This window comes from Cherax quadricarinatus, chromosome 9 (genome assembly GCF_038502225.1).
Source record: "Cherax quadricarinatus isolate ZL_2023a chromosome 9, ASM3850222v1, whole genome shotgun sequence".
Classification (NCBI taxonomy): domain Eukaryota; kingdom Metazoa; phylum Arthropoda; class Malacostraca; order Decapoda; family Parastacidae; genus Cherax; species Cherax quadricarinatus.
In genome coordinates this window covers 21,925,812-21,945,904 of record NC_091300.1, presented here as the reverse complement: position 1 = coordinate 21,945,904, position 20,093 = coordinate 21,925,812, and the positions used below count along the sequence as shown (strand labels likewise).

Genomic DNA, 20,093 nt, shown 5'->3' with positions numbered 1-20,093 from the left:
TTGAACACAAAGAGTAGTGGTCAACAGAGTTAAATCAGAGGCTGCCATAGTGAAGAGCTCTGTTCCACAAGGCACAGTACTCGTCCCCATCTTATTCCTTATCCTCATATCAGACATAGACAGAGATATACATCACAGCACCGTATCATCCTTTGCGGATGATCTGCATGAGGCTGTCATCTGCTGAGGACGTGGTTAACCTCCAAGAAGATATAAACAAAGTTTTCCAGTGGGCAACGGTAAACAATATGATGTTCAATGAGGACAAATTCCAACTACTCTGTTATGGAAAACTGGAGGAGATAATAACTAGAACAGAGTATACTACAGACTCTGGCCATACAATAGAGCGGAAAAATAATGTAAGGGACCTGGGAGTAGTAATGTCTGAGGATCTCACTTTCAAGGATCACAACAGTGCCACGATCGCACGTGCAAAGAAAATGATAGGATGGATAATGAGAACGTTCAAAACGAGAGATGCCAAGCCAATGACGATCCTTTTCAAATCACTTGTTCTCTCTAGGCTGGAATACTGCTGTACATTAACATCTCCATTCACAGCAGGTGAAATCGCAGATCTAGAGAGTGTACAGAGATCCTTTACTGCACGTATAAGCTCTGTCAAGCACCTTAACTACTGGGAACACTTGGAAGCACTTGACTTGTACTCGTTAGAACGCAGGAGGGAGAGATATATCATAATCTACACTTGGAAAATCTTGGAAGGAATGGTCCCAAATCTGCACACAGAAATCACTCCCTACGAAAGTAAAAGACTGGGCAGGCAATGCAAAATGCCCCCAATAAAAAGTAGGGGCGCCATTGGTACACTAAGGGAAAACACCGTAAGTGTCCGGGGCCCAAGACTGTTCAACAGCCTCCCATCAAGCATTAGGGGAATTGCCAGTAAACTCCTGCCTGCCTTCAAGAGAGAGCTGGACAGATACCTAAAGTCAGTGCCGGATCAGCCGGGCTGTGGCTCGTACGTTGGACTGCGTGCGGCCAGCAGTAACAGCCTAGTTGATCAGGCCCTGATCCATCGGGAGGCCTGGTCATGGACCGGGCCACGGGGGCGTTGATCCCCGGAATAACCTCCAGGTAATATTTACGCATCAGCGATTTTGCAGACTTTGATAACCATTTTAGGCCAATTATATTATTCCAGTCGACCAAATTCTTAGCTATTTCACTAGTACATGTATTACTTCTATTCTATCAATTGAGCACTAGAATTTGCCAAGTCAACTGTTTCAACTACAAAATAAAGTGATCGGAAACTGATAATTTGTCCAATTTAATGCAAAGTTGAAAATACTCCAATTTCAAAATAGGGTCCAGAATAAACAATGCAGGCATTCCTGGCATTAGTTACATGTTCATTAGTTACATGTTCATTAGTTCTTGTTCATTTCCATTACTTTGAGCTCAGTTTCAAGCCATTTCCAGTACTAAAACCAATCAAAATCATCTCTATTTCTGTAATATATCTTCCATTCTATCAAATGAGACCAAGAAATCTCAAATACACCTATAAAAAACATACGAAAAAACACTGAAAAGTTGCTTTTTTAATCGAAAATTACGGTCTCATTTTTTTTCTCTCATTATGCACTGTGCTGCAGGATTTGTTTTATGTGTTGCACACATACCACATAGATGTATTCTCTCATATCTAGGCCAAAGGGTTAAATGTCATATATTATGTTAATATACACATTTTTATTAATCCATCTACGATTTTTTTTCAAAATTATATAATAAACACAATACATAACATATAAAGATGATAAATACACCCCACAATAGAATAAACAAACATAAATATGAGATGTGGTAGCCAGACAGCTTGTATAAGTGATGGCAAGAATAACATTTTCTCTAGTCCAACATAAGAGAAAATGTGTTACTAGGCGTAACTGTAGAAAATTATTCCTTTCATACGCCATCACTCAGAGCGTCATTTCTTCTAAAAATGGTGTTACATGAGAATGGGAGTGTTTCTCTTTATTTATTCTACCATAAATGTAGAGACAACGTGTACACAGTGTAACTTGTAGTACACAAACCAGACGTGTTTGCCTGGCTTGTTGACAAAACTCACGTTTGCCTGGTTTGTTTACATAACTCCGCAAGTGCCCTCTCTCTTGTACTCATTTTCTCTCTCTCTCTCTCTCTCTCTCTCTCTCTCATTTATTCGTTTTATCTCATTTACTCACCTCTGACCCTACATTAGGACTACAAATATTTTAAGGTAAGTAATGAGTGAACTGTATATTCATTTTATTGCTCTGGGACACTTAAATGTCATAGAATATTATGTGTGGGTGGGTTGGCCTGGTATGGTAGCCAGGCTGGCTACCATACATACCACACTTGATTTCTTACAATAAATACACCTACCATCCGACTTACAACCTTCTCGACATACGCCCTCTTGACTTACAACCGTGCTTTGTATGCCAAATTTCTGGGAAATAAACAACTGTTTGTGTTGTACAGTGTTTATCCTAAACCTTACAGTATAAAATAAATACAGTACTAACAGCATAAAAAGTAAAGTAAAAAATGAAATACCAAAATAAAACAATAAAATAAAGTCACTACAAAAATGTTATGTCGATATTCAGTAGTAAGGTTTGACTTACGTCCATTTTGACATACGACCGGTTGGTCGGAACCAAGCTCGGTCATAAGTCGGATGGTACCTGTACTACTCATCTCACCCTAGATTAAGACTACAAATATTTTAAGGTAAGTAATGAGTGTACTATATGTGTATTTTACTTTTTTATTGTTTTTTAATACTTAGTTCTATGTTAGTATAAACTTGTTACCTAATATTTATATGCATTTATAAGTGGAAAAAAAAGTTGTTCCACTTTATGGCGATTTCCACTTTACGGCGGTAACCTGGAACCTAAGCTGCCGTATATAAGTGGGGCCCTACTGTATTAGCAGAACACTGTAAGGCGAAATGCCATAAAGTGGGGCCCCTACTATACATATATGTGTAGTGTGATCTAAGTGTAAGTAGAAGCAGAGAGATGTACCTAAAATCTTGCATGTTTATGAGACAGAAAAAAAGCACTAGCAATCCTACCATCGTGTAAAACAATTACAGGCTTCTGTTGTACACTCACTTGGCAGGATGGTAGCACCTCCCTGGGCAGTTGCTGTCTACCAACTTACTACCTAGAGCAATAGATCTACATACCTTAAAATATTTTTGTCCTTAGCTTAGAGTGAGTGGTGAGTATTGTAGGAAATTTGAATATGTGAAGTATGGATATAATTGAAAACTGCTGCATTAGCAAAATACCATAAAGTGAAGAGCTGTAAAGCAGGGTCTGCCTGTACTTATTCCTGAATTTTGTACTTGAATTCTCATGAACCTTCCTGCAAACTACCTAATTAAACAGTTTGCCCACCTTCCTTTTTCTTTTATCAATGTCCATCTTTATTACGGTATAGACCTGCCAAGGAGTTTCTGTGTATTGCACTGATTTAGACATTACACAGCTAAACCTTCAATAACTTTTCATAGTAAAAATGTATAAAACTGACATTCTCACCTGAGGCACTGAAAGGTGGGGATATTGCGAGCCCAGTGGACAGATAGGAACAGCAATCTTGATGCGGACTCACAGATGTAATGTACATTGAGGTAGGCAGGCATAGGAGATGGGGCAGTTAAGTTGAATGGTACTAAGCTGTCCGCCAGCAATGGACCATCAAGTTCATATGTACTGTTGCTCTCATTGTCATCGCAATCTCCATTTTCTGAACCGTGTAACTGAAAAATAATAACAAATTGTACCCAAATTACTGCAACTTTCACATAAAAAAGTATGCACACTATATACAACTTTCACTTGAAAAAGCATGCAAACTTTGTACAACTTTCACTTGAAAAGTAACTGCAATATGTACAGTTTTCACCTGAAAAGTATATTTATAATTGTAATAATAGATCTCACATAGTACTATACTTGAAGCACTAAATCTGTGTGAGTTATTCAGGAGAAGAAGTGGTAAAGGCTTGATCCTCCATAATGGAATCATGAAGCACACAAACAACCCTCTGTACACCATTATGATTGCAGTAGTTGTGACTTGATAAAAGACAATTTATGAGAAACCTTTTATCAATGATGCGAAAATTTAATATAAGAACATAAGAACAGAAATGTTAAAAGCAGGGGGGGATATAGTGTTGGAGTGGTTGGTACTTTTGTTCAATAAATGTATGAAAGAGGGGAAGGTACCTAGGGATTGGCGGAGAGCATGTATAGTCCCTTTATATAAAGGGAAAGGGGACAAAAGAGACTGTAAAAATTATAGAGGAATAAGCTTACTGAGTATACCAGGAAAAGTGTACGGTAGGGTTATAATTGAAAGAATTAGAGGTAAGACAGAATGTAGGATTGCGGATGAGCAAGGAGGTTTCAGAGTGGGTAGGGGATGTGTAGATCAAGTGTTTACATTGAAGCATATATGTGAACAGTATTTAGATAAAGGTAGGGAAGTTTTTATTGCATTTATGGATTTAGAAAAGGCATATGATAGAGTGGATAGAGGAGCAATGTGGCAGATGTTGCAAGTATATGGAATAGGTGGTAAGTTATTAAATGCTGTAAAGAGTTTTTATGAAGATAGTGAGGCTCAGGTTAGGGTGTGTAGAAGAGAGGGAGACTATTTCCCGGTAAAAGTAGGTCTTAGACAGGGATGTGTAATGTCACCATGGTTGTTTAATATATTTATAGATGGGGTTGTTAAGGAAGTAAATGCTAGGGTGTTTGGGAGAGGGGTGGGATTAAATTATGGGGAATCAAATTCAAAATGGGAATTGACACAGTTACTTTTTGCTGATGATACTGTGCTTATGGGAGATTCTAAAGAAAAATTGCAAAGGTTAGTGGATGAGTTTGGGAATGTGTGTAAAGGTAGAAAGTTGAAAGTGAACATAGAAAAGAGTAAGGTGATGAGGGTGTCAAATGATTTAGATAAAGAAAAATTGGATATCAAATTGGGGAGGAGGAGTATGGAAGAAGTGAATGTTTTCAGATACTTGGGAGTTGACGTGTCGGCGGATGGATTTATGAAGGATGAGGTTAATCATAGAATTGATGAGGGAAAAAAGGTGAGTGGTGCGTTGAGGTATATGTGGAGTCAAAAAACGTTATCTATGGAGGCAAAGAAGGGAATGTATGAAAGTATAGTAGTACCAACACTCTTATATGGGTGTGAAGCTTGGGTGGTAAATGCAGCAGCGAGGAGACGGTTGGAGGCAGTGGAGATGTCCTGTTTAAGGGCAATGTGTGGTGTAAATATTATGCAGAAAATTCGGAGTGTGGAAATTAGGAGAAGGTGTGGAGTTAATAAAAGTATTAGTCAGAGGGCAGAAGAGGGGTTGTTGAGGTGGTTTGGTCATTTAGAGAGAATGGATCAAAGTAGAATGACATGGAAAGCATATAAATCTATAGGGGAAGGAAGGCGGGGTAGGGGTCGTCCTCGAAAGGGTTGGAGAGAGGGGGTAAAGGAGGTTTTGTGGGTAAGGGGCTTGGACTTCCAGCAAGCGTGCGTGAGCGTGTTAGATAGGAGTGAATGGAGACGAATGGTACTTGGGACCTGACGATCTGTTGGAGTGTGAGCAGGGTAATATTTAGTGAAGGGATTCAGGGAAACCGGTTATTTTCATATAGTCGGACTTGAGTCCTGGAAATGGGAAGTACAATGCCTGCACTTTAAAGGAGGGGTTTGGGATATTGGCAGTTTGGAGGGATATGTTGTGTATCTTTATATGTGTATGCTTCTAGACTGTTGTATTCTGAGCACCTCTGCAAAAACAGTGATAATGTGCGAGTGTGGTGAAAGTGTTGAATGATGATGGAAGTATTTTCTTTTTGGGGATTTTCTTTCTTTTTTGGGTCACCCTGCCTCGGTGGGAGACGGCCGACTTGTTGAAAAAAAAAAAAAAAAAAAAAAAAAAAAAAAAAATAAGAAAGGAGGAACACTGCAGCAGGCCTGTTGGCCCATACTAGGCAGGTCCTTTACAATTCATCACACTAACAAACATTTGACCAACCCAATTTTCAATGCCACCCAAGAAACAAGCTCCGATGTGCAAGTCCCTCTCAAATCCAACCCCTCCCACTCATGTACTTATCCAACCTAAATTTGAAACTACCCAAAGTCCTAGCCTCAATAACCCAACTAGGTAGACTGTTCCACTCATCAACTACCCTATTTCCAAACCAATACTTTCCTATGTCCTTTCTAAATCTAAACTTATCTAATTTAAATCCATTACTGCGGGTTTTCTCTTGGAGAGATATCCTCAAGACCTTGTTAATATCCCCTTTATTAATACCTATCTTCCACTTATACACTTCGATCAGGTCTCCCCTCATTCTTCGTCTAACAAGTGAATGTAACTTAAGAGTCTTCAATCTTTCTTCATAAGGAAGATTTCTAATGCTATGTATTAATTTAGTCATCCTACGCTGAATGTTTTCTAACGAATTTATGTCCATTCTGTAATATGGAGACCAGAATTGAGCTGCATAATCTAGGTGAGGCCTTACTAATGATGTATAAAGCTGCAGTATGACCTCTGGACTTCTGTTGCTTACACTTCTTGATATAAATCCCAGTAATCTATTTGCCTTATTACGTACACTTAGGCATTGCTGTCTTGGTTTAAGGTTGCTGCTTACCATAACCCCCAAGTCCTTTTCGCAATCTGTATGGCTAAGTTCTACATTATTTAACTTATAAGTGCTAGGGTTATGGACACTCCCGAGCTTCAGAACCTTGCATTTATCTACATTGAACTGCATCTGCCACTTTTCTGACCAAGAGTAGAGTTTGTCTAAATCCTCCTGAAGTTCCCTAACAAATGATACAGTATCACCTAGAAATTTAATGCAGTGTCACATGGGAGTCTGTGAAATAAATGAGAATTAACAACTAGACCAAATAATAATAATAATAATAATAATATCTATTTCTACAAGTACATGTACAAGGTATACAGGCCTAGCTGACATCAATGACATACTACTATACAGAAAGCCCCTTGTTATGCAAAGCATTTTAGGCAAATTAGGCCAATTTTGTCCCAGGATGCGACCCACACCAGCCGACTAACACCCAGGTACCCATTTTATATTAATGGGTGAACACAGACAACCAGTGTAAGGAAACACACCCAATGTTTCAACCCTCGCCGAGAATCGAACCCAGACCCTCACCATGTGAAGCAAGAGCTTTTTTCCACCATTAATGTTTTTGTCTCCTTCACAGGTACTTATTGAACATTCTTAACAAAATCTGTACTAACCATGTTAACATGAAAAATGAATGGACTCTGTATATTATAATATATCATCATAATGATGACAGCTTTAGAAACAACAAATTCCAAAGCAACTCTTCCAAAATGTAGTCAAACTCCTGCATAAATGAACTGTCAACTCACTGAAAATACTCCATTGTGATTAACACATTTAATGTATTTCTCCTTCTGTACAGTAGTTCACAAACAGTAATTTCAAAGAAGTTTTCCCTCATTTGTCAACTGGCTACTAAGAAAATAAATGGTTAATAATATTTCTTAAATAAAATTTAACATTTTTACTTACTTTTGATAAATTTTCCAGTGCCCGTTTAGCCTGTTTATCATTTGTAAGTCTCTCTCCTTCCCCATTTGTAGCCGGAGAGTCATCCTCTCGGTGAGCATCACCATTACTTGATTCATTCCAATCTGAAATTTAAACTGTAGTTAATATGTAATTTCAACAAAAATTATAGAGAAGTTCATTATTTGATTTCTGGGCACCAAGTGAAGGTCAGAGTCTCACATGAAGAGTGAGCACTTGACCTGCATCTGAAGAGCTGGATGAAGTGTTTGAAATATAAGTTATGTGATGGCATACATGTTGATCTCATACCCAATATAATTTTTAAATGAAGTTTTAAAAAATATTCATTTACATATATGAAATAGGGGGTAGTACAAGAAGAGGAGGAGGCACTGCCCTTCCCATTTCCAGAACTCAAAATCCAACCAACCAGTTTTCCTGAATCCTTTCATAAAAGTTACTTTATTCAAATCCCAACAGTACATCCATGACAAACCATTTGTCTCCATTCGTCCCCATCTAACACATTCACACAAGCCTACTAGATGCTCAAGATCCTCTTACCTCTTCTGTTCCCTGGGACAATCCTTATCACTACTGCCTTCCACCCCAGATTATACACCCTCTTTGTCATCATATACCTCTCCATCCTCTCTGCATGCCCAACCCCTCCTCAGCTGTGAATTATATCTTAATAACCCCACACTGCTTTTCAATTTCTAAGCTCTGAATTTTCTGCATGATATGCCACACTTTTCTCTTGAACATGATATCTCCACTGCCTCTTGCCTTCTCCTTACTGCAGCATTCAAAATGTTTGCCTCACACCCATATATAAGTGTTGATACATGCTCTATTGTGTCTCAATAGATAAATTTCCTTCTTTCCACAAATGCTTCAACACACACACCCCACCTTTAGAAATCCTACTGAACTGAAGTTCATTGAATCAGTTTTCTTACTGTACTAAGATTGCAGAGAAGGAGGTTTTTAGTGCCAGGAAGGAAGACTGGCAAAAAATGACAGAAATATTACACAAACTGAAAACACTTCTGGATCAGAGGCACAGTCATTGACTTCCACTCCAGAACAACATATATTAGAGCCAGGAAATAAAACCCCCTAAATTCCATCAAAACGACATTTGTCTTTGTAAACATACAGGGTCTAAAGCCGTCAACAAACAACAAAATTCCTTACATCAAGAGACTGCTCACGGAGTCGAATGCAATGTTTGCAGCTTCAACAGAGACCCACACAGAGGATCATTTTTGACAACGAAATATGGATCCCAGGTTATAACCTATTCAAATGTGACAGACTAAACAGGCAACAAGGGAGGGGGTTGGCTTGTACATCACAGAGTCGCTCATTTGCTCAGAACTACTAAACACCTCAAATGATGTAGCTGAAGTTTTGGCGGTAAAGACTGAAAACCAAAACCTTGTCACTGTGGTTGTATACAAGCCTCCATACGGAACTTCACAGCAATTCCAAGAACAGCTTTTGAAAATTGACCACAATCTGGAAAATCTCCCAACTCCTGCCCCAAACATCTTGCTACTGGGAGATTTCAACTTGAGACACCTAAAATGGAGGAGTGTAGCAAATAATATTTTAGCAGAGAGCACCCCAGGAGACAGCTCAGATGAAAATTCACACACATACGAGCTATTAAATCTCTGCACCAAATTCAAATTAGAGCCTACAAAACTCGAAAATATGCTGGACCTCATCTTCACTAACAATGACAATCTGATATAAAATATAACCATTTCAAAGACAATACAGTTGGTTCACAGCATAATAGAGGTACAGACATGTATGCACAAGGCTCCTGACCAGTAAATGTGATCAGTCATGAGGGTGTCTTCACAAAATTCAACTTCAGTAACAAAAGCACACAATGGGAACAGGTCAACCATGTCCTAAATGAAACAAGCTGGGAAGATATCCTAAACAACATGGATCCGAACCTTTGCCTAGAAAAAATAAACTGTGGTTCTTGAGATCTACTCAAGGCACATTCCATTAAGAAAAAGAAAGAGAAGATGCAAACTAGAAAGAGAGAGAGATGCTCCCTATACAGACGAAGGCGAAGAATCACAGATCTGATGAGAGGGGCCAATGTATCTGAAATACGAAGGGAGGCACTGGTCAGTGAAATAGTAAATAGCGAATTTAAGCTAAAGGAATCTTACAGGAGACAAGAACTGCAGGAAGAGCTAAAAGCCATAAAGGAAATTGAAAAAAAACAATACTTCTTCTCTTATGCCAAATCTAAGGGAAAAACAACATCCAGCATTGGGCCCCTGCTTAGGCGGGATGGGACATATACAAATGACAGCAAAGAAATGAGCGAGATACTACAGTCCCAATACGACTCAGTGTTCATTAAGCTGTTACCCAGACTAAGGGTCAACAATCCAATTGAATTCTTTATGAACAAAACCCAAAATTTGGTCATCTCAAAAGTCTCTGATATTATCCTAACACCACAAGGCTTTGAAAAGGCAATAAATGACATGCCCATGCACTCTGCCCCAGGCCCAGACTCATGGAACTCCATGTTCATCAAGAACTGCAAGAAGTGCCTGTCACGTGCCTTCAGAATTCTATGAAGAGGGAGCATAGACACAGGGGTCATCCCACACTCATTAAAAACAACAGACATAACCCCACTCTACAAAGGTGGCAGTAAAGCAATTGCAAAGAACTACAGACTGATAGCACTGACATCCCATATCATAAAAATTTTTGAAAGGGTTCTAAGAAGCAAGATTGCCAACCACCTAGATACCCATCAATTACACAACCCAGGGCAACACGGGTTTAGAGCAGGTCGCTCCTGCCTGTCCCAGCTACTGGACCACTATGACAAGGTCCTGGATGCTACAGAGGATAAACAAAATGCAGATGTAGTATACACAGACTTTGCAAAAGCCTTCGACAAGTGTGACCACGGTGTAATAGTGCACAAAATGCATGATAAAGGAATACAGGAAAAGTTGGTAGATGGATCTATAACTTCCTGATAAATAGAACACAAGAATAAGAGTAAACAGAGTAAAATCCGAGGCAGCTACGGTGAAAAGCTCTGTTCCACAAAGCACAGTACTTGCTCCCTATGTAAGCCATAGCTCCTATAACTTCCTGATAAATAAAACACAAGAATAAGAGTAAACAGAGTAAAGTCCGAGGCAGCTACGGTGAAAAGCTCTGTTCCACAAGGCACAGTACTTGCTCCCTATGTAAGCCATAGCTCCATGTCATCCTTTGCAGATGACACTCAAATTGCCATGACAGTGTCCTCCATCGAAGACACCGCAAGCCTCCAAGCTGACATCAACCAAATTTTCAAATGGGCCACTCAAAACAATATGAAGTTCAATGAAGAGAAAATTCAACTACTCAGATATGGAAAACTTGAGAAAATTAAAACTATAATGGGGGTATACAACAAATTCTAACCATACAATAGAGGAAGAAAGTAATGTGAAGGACCTGGGAGTGATAATGTCAGAGGATCTTGCCTTCAAAGACTACAATAATGTATCTACCGCAACTGCTAGGAAAATGATAGGATGGATAATAAGAACCTTCAAAACTAGGGACACCAAGCCCATGATGATTCTCTTCATATCGCTTGTTCTCTCTAGGCCGGAATACTGCTATACACTAACTGCCCCTTTCAAGGCAGGCAAAATTGCCGACCTGGAGAGTGTACAAAGAACTTTCATGGCACACATAAGTACGATAAGGCACCTAAATTACTGGGAATGGTTGAAGTCTCTTGATTTGTATTCCCTGGAACGTAAGCAAGAGAGATACACGATAATATATACTTGGAAAATCCTAGAGGGATTAGTACCAAACTTACACATGAAAATCACTCCCTATGAAAGCAAAAGACTCGGCAGGAGATGCAACATTCCCCCAATGAAAAGTGTCAGGGCCTCCCAGCATACATAAGGGGGATTACCAATAGACCCTTGGCTGTCTTTAAGAAGGCACTGGACAGGCACCTAAAGTCAGTACCTGACCAGCTGGGCTGTGGTTCGTACATCAGTTTGCATGCGGCCAGCAGTAACAGTCGGGTTGATCAGACCCTGATCCAACACAAGGCCTGGTCTCAGACCGAGCCGCAGGGGCGCTGACCCCCGAAACCCTCTCCAGGTAACTGAATAAAAAATCATACTGAACAGTCTATGTCTAATTCTTAAGTAGTTTTTAAGTATTAGGATTAGTTTGTTCAAAATGCATTGCATACTAGTGACTTTCTTTTATGTCTAACAATCTTTTATTAAATGTAAACTACATTTTTGTACTACAAAAAGAAATAAAAATTTGAATTTGAATGAGTTTTGTCCCAAGCCCTGCACTTCCCACTTCCACAAAATATTTCATATTAAAACCTCTCATTAAAGGATTTCTCAATAATGATTTCAGCAATTTCAGACAAAAAATTGTCTAGACAAATATTGGAAGCAAAGGACACAACTGACAAAAGTTCAGAATTCCAGACTAAGTCTGATGACTCTGATGTTTGTCTGGTGCAGGCCAGAATGCCACATCCACAACCTGTCTGTTTTCATTGTAACCCAAGTCATAGACCACCTGTGTGAGTTTACTGTCTGTGCTCATGTATACACCTGTCATTCAGTCTCTGATATTCCATGGATTTGGAGCATTTTGTGTAAAGTGCAACTAACGATGGCTTTTAAAGCAAGTGGTGGTGCCAAGAGGAAATGTGTGGTTCTAAGTGTTCAGCAGAAACTTGAACTAATAAAGATGGCTGAGCTGGCATGTCAGTGGCTAAAGGTGTGAGAAGTCTGGTGTTAAGAAACAGTGTTTGATATCAGTAGAAGCTATGATGCTAGTAGAGCTTTACACCTCCTCTGCCTTAGAATAAAAGTTATTCTAAGTCACCATTACCAATCACAGCAGTTTACACTTCAGCTCTCCAATCACCACCATCAATCATGGCAGTTTACACCTCATCTCCCTAGAGTCACCACTATCAATCATGGCAGTTTATGTCTTATCTCTCCAGTCACCACTATCAATCATGGCAGTTTACCCCTCATCTCCCCAGTTACCACTCTCAATCATGGCAGTTTATATCTCATCTCCCCCAGAGTCACCACTATCAATCACAGTAGTTTACAATTCATCTCTGCACCACAAAAAGGTAAAATTACTGTAAATTACATACAGCACTCTAAAATTACTATACAGTACAGTACTGTAATGGCAGTATTACAGGTTACAATATTTGTATTCTCAGTATCCTGTTGTCTTCTACATCAATGGACCAAGTCCATTAGTTCAGAGGACAACCAGACAATCGTGAAAAAATTAATTTCATAATTTGGAAGTTCCAGACATTCAGTGTTTTTGCTGCTATAATTTCTAATTATTGTACAACTTGCTTAAATCATAACAAATATCCAAATATGTAATCTATTTAGAGCTTTCTCACAGTACCTGTCTCTTTGGCTTCCATATTAAAAGCTCCCTCAAAGGCCTTAGCCATCTGAAGATGAAGCTCAGCCAAGCTGGTTGGAGGTTGTGAGGGAATATCCTTTCCCACAACAGGAGTCTTGCTAGAAGTCATTGTTGGAGAGTGAGACTCAAATCCCACTAAAGGATTTAGTGATAAAGGCGGACTTCCTTCCTTGTCTTGTCGATCTCCTGAACCTAAGTAACTATTTGGTTTTCGTTCTGATTGGACTGCTGTTTGGGTAGCCAAAGAGGTGGGTTGGAAGAAAAAATGCGAAGTTAATATTTATACATGAATAAATAGTTCGATAATTGCATCTTATAACAATAGTGTACTGTACTTGACATTATAATTTCTAAAATTTAAATGGTTCTTTTGGATAAAACATAATTATTACTATAATAATGAGAATCTTTAATAACATACAAAAAAAAAGGGGGATTTAGCAATATGTACAGTCCTTTCTACAATATTAAAATTAAAACAAAAAAAAAAAAAGGCTAAATGTATTACTCTACAAAATGGGCTGTGAGCATTTGTACATATAGTATACATTAAGCAGTCTCTTACTGAACTGTGCTCACCAAAGTAACTGCATGTTGCCATTGTCATATACTGTATAGCTCAATTATTCTCAACAATGGAATTCTATCACATCATACAAACACTGGAACTATTTTATAAATAATAATAGTTATATTATTATCATGATAACTACATTGTTCTTAATTAACTCAAAAATTAAATTTAAAAATTAAATCAGCTTTAAGTTCTACTAAAAAACAGAAGAAATAATAAAAAAAGACTCCCCAAGACTCTAGCTCAAGAAAAAGACCTGATGGTCTTTTTTTGTCTGTGCAAAGGAATGAAATTTTGGTGCATATAGAGGTATAAAATGAAGATAATTTATTAAAAAAAAGTGACTTAAGTGATCATTGCAAATGGAGTGTGAGGCAGTGAAACCTCACATCAATACAGTTTCATAATGTGTGACAGATGACTCTTCCTGCTGCATTCTCCACTTGATCCAAAACAGGTGGTGCCATCATCCCAGAACTGGAAAGGTGTTGAGGCCAACAAATGCTATATATTTTACTTCAAGAGTGAACATGGGGATATGGAAGATCAAGAATAAGAGAGATGTGATCCAAGGAGTAATACTTAGATATACATCATAACTTTAGTCATCCAATAGTTTTAAGGAACAAAAGAAAAAAAAACTGCAGATTCCAGTTGTTTTCAGATGTGAAAGAAAGATCATTGTCACAACTTATGACAAACACAGTCCCATCAATGTACCCATGAACAGAGAGTGTAAGTATCCAGACAAGACACTTCACTTGTGAAATGTGCAATATATAAAGCCAAACACCAAGTGTGTGCTATGATGGGAAGTGTTGGTCAGAGTTGACTCCTGCACCAAGCATGGGACACCTCTCACAATCCATATTGAAGGTATCAATTATCAACTGATTTACTGACCCCTTCAAGATAAAAAGAGATTTCTCGTGCTATAACACTGCACTGCTGTGAACTTCCATTTTCATTGACTGCCAAAATAATTTGTCATTCCTACTTTGAGATAATTTAATGTGCATGCCATGCCACTTGTAAGTCTATATGGCACATCCAAAACAAGCAAAGAAGGCATATCATGTGAAGGGAAGCTACAGTGAGCAGTGGGACAGGTAAGAGGGTTGTGCTCAGTACCTCCTGGGAGTCATAACCATTAGTCATTAGAGGTCAACACAAAGTACCTGGACGAAGTGTGACCTAAAAATGAAGCAAAGACTAAAAACTCCTGGAGAACTAATTTGGTCACCGCCTGAGTAGCGACACGCAGCTTTACACGAGGCAGAGGCAAGGATACGAATGCTCTGAATGGTCATGACATGCTGACCCATGTGACCTTGATCATACCTGACCTTATATAATGGTTACCCAAATGTCTTTTAAAGAGATCTTTCATGCTAAATATACATGCCACCACACCACCTTAGTCAGCTGACCTTATAACCCATAAGTGAAGTGTCTCGGGGACACATGCACAATACCGCCAGGGACTAGCTAGGTAAGGATTTTAATGTCTTTTGTATTTGCTTCTCAATACAATGTAAATAATGTTTATAAAAAATTACTTGACCAAATAATCTATATGAAATGACAGATAAAAATTCGTGTGTGTGTGTGTTGTGTGTGTGTTGTGTGTGTGTTGTGTGTGTGTTGTGTGTGTGTTGTGTGTGTGTTGTGTGTGTGTGTTTTGTGTGTGTGTTTTGTGTGTGTGTGTGTGTGTGTGTGTGTGTGTGTGTGTGTGTGTGTGTGTGTGTGTGTGTGTGTGTGTGTGTGTGTGTGTGTGTGTGTGTGTGTGTATGCTACATACACTCAGTGGCCACGTTAAGTACTGGGTAAGATACCCCTTTGCTCCCAGAACAGCCTAAATTCTTCGTGGGATGGATTCAACAAATAGCTGGAAATATTCCTTAGATATCTGGTTCATGTTGACATGACAGCATCATGCAATTGCTGCCAATTTATCGGCTGCACATTAATGATGTAAATCTCCCATGGTTTACACCAAATTCTGACCCAACCATCTGCATGTCGCAGCAGAAATCGTGATACATCAGACGAGGCAACATTTTTCCAGTCATCAACTGTCCAGTTTTGGTGAGCCAATGCCCACTGGAGGCTCAATTTCCTGTTCTTAGCCAACGGAAGCAGAATGCGGTGTGGTCTTCTGCTGCTGCAGCCCATCCGCTTCACAGTTCGACATTTTGTGCATTCAGAGATGCTCTTCTCCATTCCACTGTTGTAATGTGTGGTTATTTTAGTTACCGTCACCTTCCTGTCAGTTTGAATCAGTGTGGATATTCTCCTCTCAACTTCTCATTATCAAGGTGCTTTTGCCCACAGAACTGCTGCTTACTGTATGTTTCATGTTTTTCACACCATTCTTTCTAAACTCCATAGAGATTTCTGTGTGTGAAAATCCTAGGAGATCAAACCTCCTCGTCTGGCACCAATAATCATTCCACGGTCACATTTCCTCCCCATTCTGATCTAAATGCCTGTACAAAAACTGAACTTTTTGACCATGTCTGCACGCTTTTAAGCATTGATGTGCTGCCAGTGACTGGCTCATTAAATATTTGCATTACCGAGCATGTGTACAGGTGAACCTAATGAGGTGACCACTGAGTGTATATACATTGTCCTTTGCTGTATGCAATATATATATATATATATATATATATATATATATATATATATATATATATATATATATATATATATATATATATATATATATATATATATATAGTAGTGTGTGTGTGTGATGTATACATCTAAATCAATTACACTTATAATGTGCACACAGGAGACTGAAACTTATGACGATGTTTCGGTCCCACTTGGACCGTTAACAAGTGTGAGTTGTTAATGATCCAAGTGTTAACAAGTGTGAGTTGTTAATGATCCAAGTGTTAACAAGTGTGAGTTGTTAATGATCCAAGTGTTAACAAGTGTGAGTTGTTAATGGTCCAAGTGTTAACAAGTGTGAGTTGTTAATGGTCCAAGTGTTAACAAGTGTGAGTTGTTAATGGTCCAAGTGTTAACAAGTGTGAGTTGTTAATGATCCAAGTGTTAACAAGTGTGAGTTGTTAATGATCCAAGTGTTAACAAGTGTGAGTTGTTAATGGTCCAAGTGTTAACAAGTGTGAGTTGTTAATGGTCCAAGTGTTAAGTTTGAGTTGTTAATGATCCAAGTGTTAACAAGTGTGAGTTGTTAATGGTCCAAGTGTTAAGTTTGAGTTGTTAATGATCCAAGTGTTAACAAGTGTGAGTTGTTAATGGTCCAAGTGTTAACAAGTGTGAGTTGTTAATGGTCCAAGTGTTAAGTTTGAGTTGTTAATGATCCAAGTGTTAACAAGTGTGAGTTGTTAATGGTCCAAGTGTTAACAAGTGTGAGTTGTTAATGGTCCAAGTGTTAAGTTTGAGTTGTTAATGATCCAAGTGTTAACAAGTGTGAGTTGTTAATGGTCCAAGTGTTAACAAGTGTGAGTTGTTAATGGTCCAAGTGTTAAGTTTGAGTTGTTAATGATCCAAGTGTTAACAAGTGTGAGTTGTTAATGGTCCAAGTGTTAAGTTTGAGTTGTTAATGATCCAAGTGTTAACAAGTGTGAGTTGTTAATGGTCCAAGTGTTAACAAGTGTGAGTTGTTAATGGTCCAAGTGTTAAATGTGAGTTGTTAATGGTCCAAATGTTAACAAGTGTGAGTTGTTAATGGTTCAAGTGTTAACAAGTGTGAGTTGTTAATGGTCCAAGTGTTAACAAGTGTGAGTTGTTAATGTCCAAGTGTTAACAAGTGTGAGTTGTTAATGGTCCAAGTGTTAACAAGTGTGAGTTGTTAATGGTCCAAGTGTTAACAAGTGTGAGTTGTTAATGGTCCAAGTGTTAACAAGTGTGAGCTGTTAATGGTCCAAGTGTTAACAAGTGTGAGTTGTTAATGATCCAAGTGTTAACAAGTGTGAGTTGTTAATGGTCCAAGTGTTAACAAGTGTGAGTTGTTAATGGTCCAAGTGTTAACAAGTCTGAGCTGTTAATGGTCCAAGAGTTAACAAGTGTGAGTTGTTAATGATCCAAGTGTTAACAAGTGTGAGTTGTTAATGGTCCAAGTGTTAACAAGTGTGAGTTGTTAATGGTCCAAGTGTTAACAAGTGTGAGTTGTTAATGGTCCAAGTGTTAAGTTTGAGTTGTTAATGATCCAAGTGTTAACAAGTGTGAGTTGTTAATGGTCCAAGTGTTAACAAGTGTGAGTTGTTAATGGTCCAAGTGTTAAGTGTGAGTTGTTAATGGTCCAAGTGCTAACAAGTGTGAGTTGTTAATGGTCCAAATGTTAACAAGTGTGAGTTGTTAATGGTTCAAGTGTTAACAAGTGTGAGTTGTTAATGGTCCAAGTGTTAACAAGTGTGAGTTGTTAATGTCCAAGTGTTAACAAGTGTGAGTTGTTAATGGTCCAAGTGTTAACAAGTGTGAGTTGTTAATGGTCCAAGTGTTAACAAGTGTGAGTTGTTAATGGTCCAAGTGTTAACAAGTGTGAGTTGTTAATGGTCCAAGTGTTAACAAGTGTGAGCTGTTAATGGTCCAAGTGTTAACAAGTGTGAGTTGTTAATGATCCAAGTGTTAACAAGTGTGAGTTGTTAATGGTCCAAGTGTTAACAAGTGTGAGTTGTTAATGGTCCAAGTGTTAACAAGTCTGAGCTGTTAATGGTCCAAGTGTTAACAAGTGTGAGTTGTTAATGATCCATGTGTTAACAAGTGTGAGTTGTTAATGGTCCAAGTGTTAACAAGTGTGAGTTGTTAATGGTCCAAGTGTTAACAAGTGTGAGTTGTTAATGGTCCAAGTGTTAACAAGTGTGAGTTGTTAATGGTCCAAGTGTTAACAAGTGTGAGCTGTTAATGGTCCAAGCGTTAACAAGTGTGAGTTGTTAATGGTCCAAGTGTTAACAAGTGTGAGTTGTTAATGGTCCAAGTGTTAACAAGTGTGAGTTGTTAATGGTCCAAGTGTTAACAAGTGTGAGCTGTTAATGGTCCAAGTGTTAAGTGTGAGTTTTTAATGGTCCAAGTGCTAACAAGTGTGAGTTGTTAATGGTCCAAATGTTAACAAGTGTGAGTTGTTAATGGTTCAAGTGTTAACAAGTGTGAGTTGTTAATGGTCCAAGTGTTAACAAGTGTGAGTTGTTAATGTCCAAGTGTTAACAAGTGTGAGTTGTTAATGGTCCAAGTGTTAACAAGTGTGAGTTGTTAATGGTCCAAGTGTTAACAAGTGTGAGTTGTTAATGGTCCAAGTGTTAACAAGTGTGAGTTGTTAATGGTCCAAGTGTTAACAAGTGTGAGCTGTTAATGGTCCAAGTGTTAACAAGTGTGAGTTGTTAATGATCCAAGTGTTAACAAGTGTGAGTTGTTAATGGTCCAAGTGTTAACAAGTGTGAGTTGTTAATGGTCCAAGTGTTAACAAGTCTGAGCTGTTAATGGTCCAAGAGTTAACAAGTGTGAGTTGTTAATGATCCAAGTGTTAACAAGTGTGAGTTGTTAATGGTCCAAGTGTTAACAAGTGTGAGTTGTTAATGGTCCAAGTGTTAACAAGTGTGAGTTGTTAATGGTCCAAGTGTTAACAAGTGTGAGTTGTTAATGATCCAAGTGTTAACAAGTGTGAGTTGTTAATGGTCCAAGTGTTAACAAGTGTGAGCTGTTAATGGTCCAAGTGTTAACAAGTGTGAGTTGTTAATGGTCCAAGTGTTAACAAGTGTGAGTTGTTAATGGTCCAAGTGTTAACAAGTGTGAGTTGTTAATGGTCCAAGTGGAACCGAAAAGTCGTCACAATGTAAGTTTGAGTCTCCTACGTGCACGTTATTTGTGTAATGTTCCAGCCACCGTACTGTGACTTTGTTCCAGCCACCGTACTGTGACTTTGTTCCAGCCACCGTACTGTGACTTTGTTCCAGCCACCGTACTGTGACTTTGTTCCAGCCACCGTACTGTGACTTTGTTCCAGCCACCATACTGTGACTTTGTTCCAGCCACCGTACTGTGACTTTGTTCCAGCCACCGCACTGTGACTTCGTTCCAGCCACCATACTGTGACTTTGTTCCAGCCACCGTACTGTGACTTTGTTCCAGCCACCGTACTGTGACTTTGTTCCAGCCACCGTACTGTGACTTTGTTCCAGCCACCGTACTGTGACTTTGTTCCAGCCACCGTACTGTGACTTTGTTCCAGCCACCGTACTGTGACTTTGTTCCAGCCACCGTACTGTGACTTTGTTCTTGATCTAAGTCGAAGATATGAGTCTATATTACAGTATATATATACAATGAATCTACATTATTAATGTTTATTTATAAGTGAACAACACTTCCTATACTATATTATTGTATGCTGG

The 20,093-nt window shown here is 38.7% G+C and overlaps 1 protein-coding gene across 4 annotated transcripts in view; it reads right to left on the bottom strand.

The window, feature by feature from the left end:
• LOC128686111 (orphan steroid hormone receptor 2) overlaps positions 1-20,093 on the bottom strand; it is a 565,796-nt gene that overhangs the window by 20,325 nt on the left and 525,378 nt on the right. For all 4 annotated transcript variants that reach the window (XM_053772796.2, XM_070083300.1, XM_070083301.1 and 1 more), the window contains 3 exons: positions 13,134-13,382; positions 7,647-7,768; positions 3,576-3,796 (listed from right to left, as the gene is read on the bottom strand). In XM_053772796.2, the coding sequence (XP_053628771.1) occupies positions 3,576-3,796; positions 7,647-7,768; positions 13,134-13,382 (592 nt within the window). The remainder of the gene's footprint in view (positions 1-3,575; positions 3,797-7,646; positions 7,769-13,133; positions 13,383-20,093) is intronic.